This window comes from Grammomys surdaster, unplaced genomic scaffold (genome assembly GCF_004785775.1).
Source record: "Grammomys surdaster isolate TR1022 unplaced genomic scaffold, NIH_TR_1.0 63, whole genome shotgun sequence".
Taxonomy (NCBI): domain Eukaryota; kingdom Metazoa; phylum Chordata; class Mammalia; order Rodentia; family Muridae; genus Grammomys; species Grammomys surdaster.
The window spans coordinates 12,818,198-12,830,121 of record NW_021604565.1 but is presented as its reverse complement, the minus strand read 5'-3'; the positions used below and the strand labels follow the sequence as shown (position 1 = coordinate 12,830,121).

Genomic DNA, 11,924 nt, shown 5'->3' with positions numbered 1-11,924 from the left:
AAAACAAAACAAAACAAAACAAAACAAAACAAAACAAAACAAAACAAAACGAGTGGAAAAACATTGAAACAGAGGGCTATAAGCTATTGTAGACAGGCAGCTTTTGTGGAAATATACCAGCCTGAGTAGTCATAGACCTTGTAAATAGGTAGCCTTGGCAGACAGTACCAACTTAGATAAGGACAAGTGAATCATAGGCAGAGTCATAGCGACCTGTCCCCTGAACCTTCACCCAGCCGATACCCTGTTCTGAAAGATATCTGTATTCCCCCTGAACACCCACAGTGTCATCCCCTTCCCCATGTCCTGCTTTTTTGTGTTTATAACCCCTGTGTGAATAAGTAAAAATTACGATTTGAAAAATAAATAAATAAATAAATAAAAAGAAAATTGGCATGCTTTCAAAAGAAAGAATTAATCAAGAGTTAATACTATAACCATCCTAAAATGTGGACAGCTGAACTGTGTATTTAAAGGAGCCTATAAATCTATTTTATCTTTGACATTTAGATCATTTTACCATGTGGCGTCCTCACATATTTGCTATAAAGTGTCCTCACACAGAACCAGCTTCAGCATTTATTTTTCATTTTTGAGGTACCTTCCTTTCTTCTTTCCTCCTTTCCTTCTTCCTTCCTCCTTTCCTTCTTCCTTCCTCCCTCCCTCCTGCCCCCTCTCTTTCTTTCCTCTGTGTGTCTACATATGCTAGGGCATGTGTGTGGAGGTCACAGGATGTGTGGGAGGTGATTCCCTCCTTCTCCCACGTGTGTCCTAGTGATTACATGGGCTGTCGGGCTTAGGAGCAGGTTCGTTTATCTGCTGAGCCATCTTGTCAGTCCAACAAGTTCAGCATTTAGACTTCTGAGCTTAATATCCATGACCCAGAAGGAGGAAGGAGAGAACAGGTTCTCACAGATTGTTCTCTGGCTTTCCATGAGCACCATGGTATATGCATGCTCACACACACACGAATACCACACAAGGATGGAAGGAAGGAGGGAAGGAGGAAGGGAGAGAGGGAGGGAAGGCAGGCAGGCAGCCAACCAGCAAGCCAGCTGGGTCTGGGGTAAGCGTCACTGACCTGTGTCCCCTGACTGTTGATGTCCACAGGGTCACTCCACTCTGCTGTCATTTCTTCCATGGAGTCTACTCTCAGAGAGAGGCTGGGAAGTAAGTCCCTGGTCTTGCAGTCTGGGTAACTGATAATCTGGTGATACAGCTCATGATGAACTGAACTCTCTGGAGGAATTTTTTTGCAGTAAACCTCAAACTTTGGAATATCTGAAAAGTTAAAACCGGGGGCAGGGGCACATGCAGACTTGGTCTTAGAGACATCAAACAATGTGGCAGGGATGAGAGACACTTTAGTAAGTATTCTTTTCAGGGCCTCAGGTATCTACGACATCAACATTTCCCCAAGAATCTACTCCTGTGTTGCTTTACTTCAGGGCTGTGAGACTTACCTCTGACGTTCTCCTTTATGAGCATCGGGACCGGGCATCTGTTGTGGAAAACTACTCGAGGACTCGGGTCTTCGGAGAGGGTTAAGTAAGTGACTCCACAGTGCTCTTGATACGTCAGTGCTATTGCCCTGGAACAGACCAGCAACAACGTGGCTTCAGGGGACACAGGCTTCTCTCCAATTCATGTTTCTTTGAATGTACGTATTCCAGACTCTGGAACATGGCTTTTCTAACTCAGAGGGAATGTGTTCCAGAAAAGGAGCCTGTCCCTCATTTAATAGTTGATGTACATGTATATAGGTTTACTGATATCATAGTAGTAGTAATATTCATTTACAGTAAAACACTAAAAAATGCAAAAAAGGATTTTAAATTAAACCCTCCATGACACTATCATAGACTTGCTGGCCTTGTGCTAACCTCGCTTGTGGCCCTTGTCCTCAGTGCTTACCTGCCTTAAGTTCTTTAAGTAAGGCACGTCTTCCTCCCCAAAAAGTTTGGTAAATTTTGGTGAAGGAAAAACTGACCCATTTTTAATTTCTTTCTTTCCTTTTTAGAAATTTCAGAGAATTTGTGTGTTTGCTCTATTTTTTATTCTAAATGTAGGCAACTGATAATGTGTGCTATGAATTTGCACATAGTGACCATACATGACCTGCATTCTGACCACCAGATCAAAGCTGGGATTCTGTTTTAAGATGCTGCACAGGTACGAAAAACCTGCTACCATGAGGAGAAATCTCCCACTGTTCTGTAGATTATCAGGTGGCATTTATGGTTAAACAGAAGGAAAATTTCTCTCTGATTACTGTACTAATTATCAAGATTAAAGAAAGGAGGTGGCTGCGGTTCTTAGTGGATGATGAGGAAAGGGGTCACCATTGCACAACAAATCCCACCCAGAGTCCTCCCTACAGCTGTCCTTGTCTGGCATGACAATGACAACGGGAACTGTCCATTAGCATTTGGTGAAAACGCAGCCACAATGTCACCAAGCACGCACCGCTGGCCTGAGGTGCGAAGGAGGAGGAGAGGGCAAACAAGAGCACGCACATCACTTTTCAGAGTTAGGTCTTCACGTGCACTAGAAAGTTGTTTTGCAGTTTCATTTGAGGGGCTAGGCAAGCCAGCCTCACAATTTCCTTTCAATAGTAAAGCTGAAGCCAAGACTATAGAATCATACTTTTAACTTGCTTACTTTAATATTTACATATAGGATTAATTTATATGAGTCTTAGAGAATTTAAATATAATTTCTACATCTTTTGTTAAAAAAATTGACTTTCCATTTAAAAATAATTCATGTACCATTCAAGAGCACTCAACACACTTAGGGTTATCTAAAACCAAATGTAAGAGCAGCTATCCTGGCCGGGTGGTGGTGGCGCATGCCTGTAATCCCAGCACTTGGGAGGCAGAGGCAGGCAGATTTCTGAGTTCGAGGTCAGCCTGGTCTACAGAGTGAGTTCCAGGACAGCCAGAACTACACAGAGAAACCCTGTCTCGAAAAACATAAATAAATAAATAAATAAATAAATAAATAAATAAATAAATAAATACTAAGAGCAGCTATCCTCATAGGGCGGGGGCGGGGGGATGTTCAATCAGGATCTCTGTGACAGGAAACAAGAAAGGATGTGTGGAGAACCAGGACCTGATCTTTATGGAGATCTGTTAGGTAAGTTGTAATCTTTAAAATGAGTATTAAAAATCTCTTCATACATCAAAAACCTGGGATGCCTTCAATCTCAGAGTCTATAACACAGGATCCTGAGAAAATGGTCCTCTCACAGGGTCACAGCGTGATTTCTTTCGTGGCTATATACACCATAAATAAGCAATTCTTGGATGCTGCAGAAAAGACACTAACACCAAACAACCACAAGATACAAATCAGCATGAACAAACAATTACACCTCTCTAGACCAATCCTGTGGTTGTCATTTGCATAATTTGTGATCTGCATTTGGAATAGCTTGCGTGCAGGAACAACCACAGCATAGAATATTCCTTGGCTTGTGTTTATCTACATTACTATCTCTCTAAATGTCTTATGTGAAAAATTCCATTTTGAAGTAAAAGTACAATATTGGAAAAGGAAAACTTTCCAACTCAACTCTCTTGAACTCCTTGCCTTCACGTCTCATCACTGTGTAGTCAGAGCTCCTCAAGGCTGGGCCTCCCAATTTCATTACCACACATCCCTGCCACTCGATGACGGCACAGCACTATCCCAGGCCTGCAGCCTAAGGTGAAATCATCTAAGCAGAGGAAATCATCTAAGGGGGATCTAAAGGGGGAAATCATCTAAGCAGACCACTTGTTTGTGATCATGACCTCTGTTCAAGTGTATCCAATGTCTCAAAGTTCTTTCATTCAAGACATCTGAGAGCACTGGTATTCTGTGTCCCCTGGTCTCCTGATGAGCAACAACAATGACAAGCAAAGAGTGTTCACACTTGGGTAAAATACCTGGTACAGAATCCATTTTCCTTCAAGGTTCCAAAGGGCACTGCTACACTTTGTCTGGGAATCTCTCGTCTAATGATGGCTGGCAGGCTCCAGCACTGAGAGTGCTCGGCACCTGGTACTGGAGAAAAGCCCAGCAGTATCTGTTTCTGAAGCATGGTTGTGTCTAGCACTGATGGCCCCACATCAGGCATGATGTCCCAGCAAGGCAGGGAGCTGGATTTGACAGCAGGATGCTCTCCCCCTGGGCAAATGCTAAAAGTAGCACTGTCTGGAATGTGAAAATGCTGAAAAGACAACACAGAGAGAGCATGTTCACTATAGTAGCACAAAGAAGCATCTCTTCTAAGAAACCATAACCATGTGTTCTCACAAAGTGGCCACAATGGGGACACCGGCATGCCAGTGATCCTGTCTCCACCCAGAGGCCCTAATGTGACAAGGACAGCCATGCAAGCAAAGGGCTGCCTCTCAGGCATAAAAAACTGACTTAAAAGCCAGTGCCAAGTTCTCACTGTCCTGATGGCCTGGAGAGAGAGATGCCATGTACCTGAGGGGAAGTTGTGTTGGATAGGGGGAATCTAGAGAAACACATCCGAATGAGACTCAGGATAAGGAACTGGGGACTCAGAAGACAAAACAGTAAGGCTCACTTACAGGAGGAAAATGCTGACAGCGGCTTCAAATGGACTTTTATGGTTTCTGATGTTAGAGCCTCTCCATTGAAAAATTTATTACATTTACTGGTTTATTTAGTGTATTTGTATGTACACACATGCACACATGGAAGTCAAAGAACAACTTGCTGGGGCTGGCTCTATTCTGCTGCATGGGTTCTCCAGAGCAAACTTAGGCTGTTGGGCTTAGTAGCAGACATGCTTAGCCACTGAGCCATCTCTGCAACTCAAACCTCTGATTTTTAGACTTAAAAAATCTCCTGTTGTCCCATAGTTTCCTAGAATGTCTAGGGACTATCATATATGGAAAAAAAATCCTAGCTGGCTGAGACAGGGTCAGAGTTGAAAACGGGACACTGCTTGGCTGCAGGGAGGCAGGAAGCCTCCGCTTTCTAGGAAGATGTGTCAAATCAGTGAAGTCCAAGGAAATTCCACTGTTCAGATGTTCTGTAATTACACAATGCGCTCTAAGTTAAAAGGAAAACATCCACCCTATTTGATCATTTGAAAATAACCTTTAGGAGCCAAAAGGAAGAATACTGAGCACAGACTACAGTAACACAGTGACAATCATCTACTAGATAGTTCTGACAGCAAGAAAGAGCTGTAGCACATTGCTTTGAAAAACAATTCTTTCCTTTCCTAAAATATGAGTGTTCATATTAACTGTACAAAGAGCCATGTTAAACATCCCAAGTATCACTGGACTTGTTTTCTGCACATGTTGCCACGATGAGATAACCCACGAGTACTGCCACGCCGCACAGCCATGGCTCACTCCAGGTCAGTCCACAATCACTAGCAAGACTCAGCATGCTCCAGGGCTGTGCAGCCAGGGCTGTGGCAGCCAGTGTTTCTGCTCACTTGTCTCTGTGGCAACTTCAACTTGCCATCTACGGTTTTATATTCAGCACAAATAGGATCTCTATATTCAGTGTTAGCAGTTTCTTTGCTCCAGGCTAAAAAAAGTTGAGCCTGTTTACAGTGAACTGGGAGAAACAGTGAAAACCGTGTTACGGATTACTTACCTCCTTTCCTGAACAGGGGTTGGAGACAGACAAATATGGCTTATAAAATATCTGATATGGAGTGTTATTGATTACTGTAGTCTTATCTTCAATCTGAATAACTTGTATACCATGCTGCACCATGGAGGAGATGCAGAACTGACATAGCTGTGGGAGAGATTGGGAAGACAACAGTTTTTACACCACAAAGATACACACAAAGAATTCTTGACTATTTTTTGTTTGTTTTGTGACAAAGTCTCTAGTATTGCCCAAGCTGGCCCCAATTTCTGGACCTCTGTGCCTTTATATCTCTCAAGTGCTGGGATTACAGGTGTGCGGCATCACATCTGGTCTCAATGATTTTTAAATGTATTTATCTTATGTGCATTAGTGTTTTGTCTGCATGTGAGTCTAAGGGTGTCAGGTCCCCTGGAATTGGAGTTACAGACAGTTGGGAGCTGCCATGTGGGTACCCAGGTCTGTTGGAAGAATAGCTATCTCTCTAACTCCATGGCCTCAACAACTCTTAAAGGGTTGTTTTATATGTAGACTTATCTGAGACAGTACCAGTTTTTAATTTTGGGGGGAATATTTTTAATAGCACTTCTTTCTGGTCTCAGAAATGTGTTGGCCAATCAAGGGACCAATACTTACAACAGGGCCCTTTAGCAAAGCAATTACTGATGCTGCCATCAGTAGTGATGGAACAATTACTTGTTTCAGATTATTTCACAATTATTTCCAATAGTATTTACAAATCATTTATAGGTAAACAAACATCACACGTCTTACTCAACAGGCTCCTACCCAGCATCCTTCCTCCTCAGCTCATTCTAGCAGAACCCTCAGAATTCTAGCCTGCATCAAGGGGAATTTAGAGAACTTTTATACAAAAGATGGCAATGAAGAAAAAATACAGACCCTCATATAACTTTATACTGTACTTCTGATGTGTTTGAAGTATTAAATACATATTAATACATATTATACTTCCAAGTCCTCATACCACCTACAAGAGGTAGTCAATATTTTTTTCATAGTACAGAAGAAGAAAGCAGCTTGGCTAAGACACAGGAAAAGATGGAACCCATGTGGTCTAGCTTTATGGTTCTGCTCTTTATTGTGATGTGTGTCACTTTATTGTCTTGCAGCATTTCTGGAGAACAGCTAGAGCTGTTACTTGCCTGATGGTATCCTTGTAATAGGCAGTACCCTTGGAATAGCATTCTCCAGGGAGGTTGTGCAGTATATATATCTGGAGTCCCAAGGTCACAACCACTTTTCTAATAATAATAAGGTGCTATTTATCTTTGTATTTTAACTTCTTTATAAGTATACACTAGTATTTCCCAGAGACGGTACAATATATGATGCCATATTCTTTTGCTAGTAGGATATAATGAAGTCCTTATATACTTTTAAAAAGTTATAGTTTATTTTCTAATATAATAAAAATTGATGGAGCCCAATATATTTAAGAGTATAAAGGAGTCCTGACTCTAAAATGTTTAAGATTTTTTCTATAGTTTGTCCTTCCCTTTCTTTCCCTCCTCCCTTCCTTCTTTCCTTCCCTCCTTCCTTCCTCTCCTCCATCCCTCCTTCTCTCCCTTTCTTCTATTCACACACAAACATTTATTCAGGACACGCTGTGACCACTTTTAAGATGCTAGATGTACTGGGTATTTGATGGCAGTTTTCTACTTACGACTCTTCAGTTTCAGGTGATTTGAATGGCTTTTACCATGTACTTTAGTACTCTGGTCAGCAGCAGCAACATATGTTGCTCAGTCAACTTTGAGGAATGTAATACTAGTCTTGAATATTGGCAAAGGTGAACTTCTTGTTTCAAGAAAATTTAGTTTTTTAAAAAAGTGACTCAAGTGTTCCTATATTTTTTCCAAAAGGCTCTTTTAAAGATGCTCAACAAAAACCTAACTTCTTCCCAAAGGAAAAGCCATTGTGAATGCAACTGTGCTGATGAGGTGTTCCTTCTGTTCTCCCACTGAGGACAGCTGACATGCTGATGAAAAGCACAGCCTGAGTCTCTCTGTTGTAGCTACAACACTACAGACTGACGTGAGTCCAGGAGACACACTTCTGCATTGTTCAGCTAATTGGCTTGTATAGGTTTTAGGTTTATGCTGACAAGTACATGCCGTTTGTATTTTACCAAAGATATTCTTGGTATCCACAGCTTTAAAAGCATGGTGCAGTCCCTCCCCTGCTAACTGTAACTGTTCCAGGATCCCCTCTTTGGATTAATGCATCTTTCGACTCTCATTTGAGAAGCTTCTATTTGCAGTAGATGTTGGTTAACACAGAGACCCATAACTGATCAAGACATAGAAAGACTGCATAATGCTTAGCCCCGCAGGGAAGAAATGTATTACATTACTTCCCAAGGCTGGGAGGGGTGGTTAGAGTGTACTGCCAGAGGCAGCAGACGAAGCAAAGACACTGTCCTGCAGACACTGCTGCACTCACACAAGAATTCACAGCAGCTGCAACAGCATACAAAACATCTATGCACGTCCAGGCAGCCAGGAGGCCCGTACGGAAATGGAAGTTGGATGTAGAATCCTATCCCTACCAGTAGAACTATTGGCAACAAGTTTTAGCTGCTGTGTGTGTGTGAGAGAGAGAGAGAGAGAGAGAGAGAGAGAGAGAGAGAGAGAGAGAGAGACAGAGAGACAGAGAGAGAGGCAGAGAGAGAGAGACAGAGACAGTGTTCTCTAAGAGTGGAGCCCCCAACCCTCACTATAAGCTATCCTGGATCCAGTGGAAGACCACATATCAAATATTATTTTGACAGCAAAAATTGGTCTTGATTTTTTTTTTAAGGGACACAAAGTTGGGTGAGCACAGAAGGGAGGGTAAATATGATCAAATCACATTTTCTAAACCTCTCAATCATGCGCTGAAGAATATGATTACTTCTTGTAACATAATTCCATAAGAAAATCGGATTAGTCCTATTGCTTTGATCAGGATACCCTTTCCAGAAAGATAACCATCCCGGTAGAGTCATAGTGTTTGATACCCTACTTCCTTTTCTGAAGAAGGAGGCCAAAGACAGTTTGTGAATATTTGGGAATAAGTCCACTTCCCATACTATAAATCAAATGACTGGTGATGGCTCTGAAATGGAGCCATTACTCGATAAGTTCTTTAACCCAGGTTTTACTACTAGTAAGAGAAAAAAATTGCACTGTCAAACAGAAGTCTAGGAAGTTAAGAAAACAAGTATTTCACTGTGATAAATTATTTAGAATGAGTAACAGCAGAAAGGGACTTAGAAGGGGAGGCAGACACACTTGAAACCCTCTAAGAGCACAGCATCTGATCTTCTCTGCACCACATCCACACAGATCTTACCTTCTGATGTCCTGGGAAAGCACCGAGTCTGATTTCAGCATCAACAAATGCTTCTTCATCCAGTGTTACTACCTCCCCATTACCGCCATCTTTCCACTTCGGAGATGTTAGATTATGGACCAGTTTAATTGCTAATGACTTGTGCACAGTGTTTGTATTTGCCCAGTAAATTCCAATTTGAAACGCTTCCTGGAAAAACAATGCCTCAATTGTATTGTTCTTAACCCTTCCATATCCCCAGGAATTAAAAAAAATATACAATAGATCTATTAAAGCAACCAAATAGTCCCCTGTACTTTTATTTTGGTTTCCAATATCCTTTTGATTCACAGTGATATTCAAGTTCAGGGAAGAGAGAAAAATCAAACTCAAGCTGTGACTACCCCATCAATTCCAAAGACTTAAAAACCGAAAGGCTTCATCTCAGTTGACATCAGAATAAGACGCAACATTATGCCTATATAGGCTAACATTCCAATTCCATAAGGTAAGTACATCCGATTACTTAAAGAAATAGGAAAACTACAATTGAATAAAGATGTTTATAAACTGGAACTTCTGAAATTGTTCTCTACTAGGAAATATTCTTTTGAAGATTTTCTTATAAATTTATATTGCTTCTTGAAATGGGTTAGCTTTATAAAGTCTCTGGTGGCAGACTATGAATTCTTTCTGTGAATTTTTAGTTTGCAGTTAGAATTTTCTACCCAGGACACTAATGATTCTATGGTGTTATAATTAACAAGTGACATTCACAATGATGTACATCCAAGTACAGTTACAAAGGCAAAGGCTGGATGGTGATCAGTGGTTAACACAGCTCCCATGCTTGCCAAATGCCTGCCCACAATGGGAATGTAAGGAGTATGTGTCATCAGATGCAGTGATGGTTTAGCCAGAAGTAGTACTGCTGATGAGGAAAAACACATCTGAAAAATGTTTAAATATCAAAGAACATTCCATCCCTTTATGTATGCACCAGCCAGGTCAGTTTTCCATAAGGAATGCATCCTGTTAAGATGCAAGTGCAACCTCAGAATACAATCTAGTTACTGAGAGAAAAGAATAAGCTAGTTTTAAGTTATATTACCTGAAAATTAGGAGGAATAATAATTTTGCCAGCAGGAACCTGTAGAACAATCTTCTCTCCTTCAAACAGCCAGAGGTCCCACTTGGATTGATTGATAAGCAGGGCCCAGGGTAGCAGTTCTATCAACAGGGTTCTAACATATGGTTTCCAGATTGACAGTTTGACTCGCATTGGGCTATCCCACTGACTCAGCTGCTCATTCCTGTTCCAAAGAACACATCCAAGTGACTCACTGAAATATGATGAGTTCAGGATTTATTAAGTATGTTTGAGCATTCCAGACACACAATGCTCCCACAGGATGCCACTGTGCAAGATACCACTGCACACCAGCCTCACCCAGTGCTGCACTTGCAAGCAGGAGAAAGAAGCTTTCCTGTAATGATGCTTTACTCTAGAGTAAAAATATCCATCAAGCTAAGTGAAACTAGATGACATCAAGAACCTGACGCCTTCAGAGGCTCTGCTCCATGGGACTTACTCTATCTGGCATAATGGTAACTCAGACTATCAACTTGACTAGACTGAGAACTATACATGAGGTTCCTAGCAAACACACCTCTGGGTAGACTGATGAAGATGGTTCAACAGACTATTAACTCTGAATGTGAACAGCACCATCCAGTAGGTTGGGGCTGAGAGAGAATAAAAATAAGACAGAGAAAGCTAAGAGCGAAGACATTCTCCTGCACTCAGGCTGCTCTGACAGGAGCTGCTCTGCTGTGAAGCCTTCCCTCCCACAATGGACTGAAAGCTCAGAAACTGTGAGACAAAGTAAGTCTTTTCTCCTGCAAGGTATGATACTCGGGTATCTTTTCAGCCACAAAAAGTCTCAATAACAAGCTAGTATTTTGTGAATGGTGTTTTTCTTAATGTTTAGAAGTACATGTAGAAAATTAATGAAGATTGTCACCTGTCAGAATCTTTCTTACTGTAAGGCCAAATGGGCTCATGGGACTTTTCTGACCCATAGAACTCCTCCAGCATCTCATTAGCTGTGCCTCCAGGTTGTATCTTAGTGGTTATTTGCTTAATGAGGGCTGTTGATATGGGAACAGCACAGTCTGAAGGATCATATTCTTCTCTAGGAAATGAAAAAACATTAACAGATTTTTTAAAGTGATCTATAATTTACTGAAAAAAATCCACATAGAAATGTAGTTAGATTGACACTGTTCTGTGAAGTGTCCCCCCTCTCCTTCCCTCCTTCCCTTCCTCCCTCTCTTCCTCTCTCCCTCCCTCCCTCCCTTCCCCCCTTCCTCCTTCCTTCCCTCCCCCTCCCCCCTCTCTTTTTGTGAGTTGGAGATTTATGACATAGTTTTTAGATGATCTGTGCCCTGGCTCTTCCTCCCACCTACCCATGCTTGGGTGAGATCTCTAGCCATCTCTTCTCTGCAGGAAGGTGTCAATAAAATCTAAATTAAATTACATTTTTATGATTCCACTTGGTTATTTATAAGCTTAATGAAAAAAGGCCAAATTCTATGTAAAGTCATGGATAAGAATGGAAGGTTTTACATGACATTTTTCTCAGGTCAGAACGTAAGTAAGCCTGCACCCATGTACCCAGAATAGCTTGAGGCCAATTTTTACTTCTTTGGAAAATCCACTTTGCTCATACCGTGCTTGAAATGTCAGGTGATGTGCAAGGTCAGGTTCGACATTCTGCAGTGGATTTTCCTGCCCTCTTCCTGGAATAATCTGTGTTTCACTCAAACCCAGACTTCTTTTTTCCAAATGTATAATAATGGGGTCTGGAAGATGACTTCTCATGATAAAAAGAGGGCTGAACACAATCTATAAAAACAAAAGGACAGAACAACTTTCATATTTGCTTTGT

At 41.4% G+C, this 11,924-nt stretch overlaps 1 protein-coding gene across 1 annotated transcript in view; it reads right to left on the bottom strand.

Moving 5' to 3' along the window:
- Vps13b (vacuolar protein sorting 13 homolog B) overlaps nt 1-11,924 on the bottom strand; it is a 585,584-nt gene that overhangs the window by 36,425 nt on the left and 537,235 nt on the right. The window contains exons 46-53 of the mRNA XM_028767027.1: nt 11,706-11,881; nt 10,998-11,168; nt 10,085-10,286; nt 8,995-9,183; nt 5,638-5,784; nt 3,936-4,219; nt 1,464-1,591; nt 1,082-1,281 (exon numbers count right to left, since the gene is read on the bottom strand). Of these exons, the coding sequence (XP_028622860.1) occupies nt 1,082-1,281; nt 1,464-1,591; nt 3,936-4,219; nt 5,638-5,784; nt 8,995-9,183; nt 10,085-10,286; nt 10,998-11,168; nt 11,706-11,881 (1,497 nt within the window). The remainder of the gene's footprint in view (nt 1-1,081; nt 1,282-1,463; nt 1,592-3,935; nt 4,220-5,637; nt 5,785-8,994; nt 9,184-10,084; nt 10,287-10,997; nt 11,169-11,705; nt 11,882-11,924) is intronic.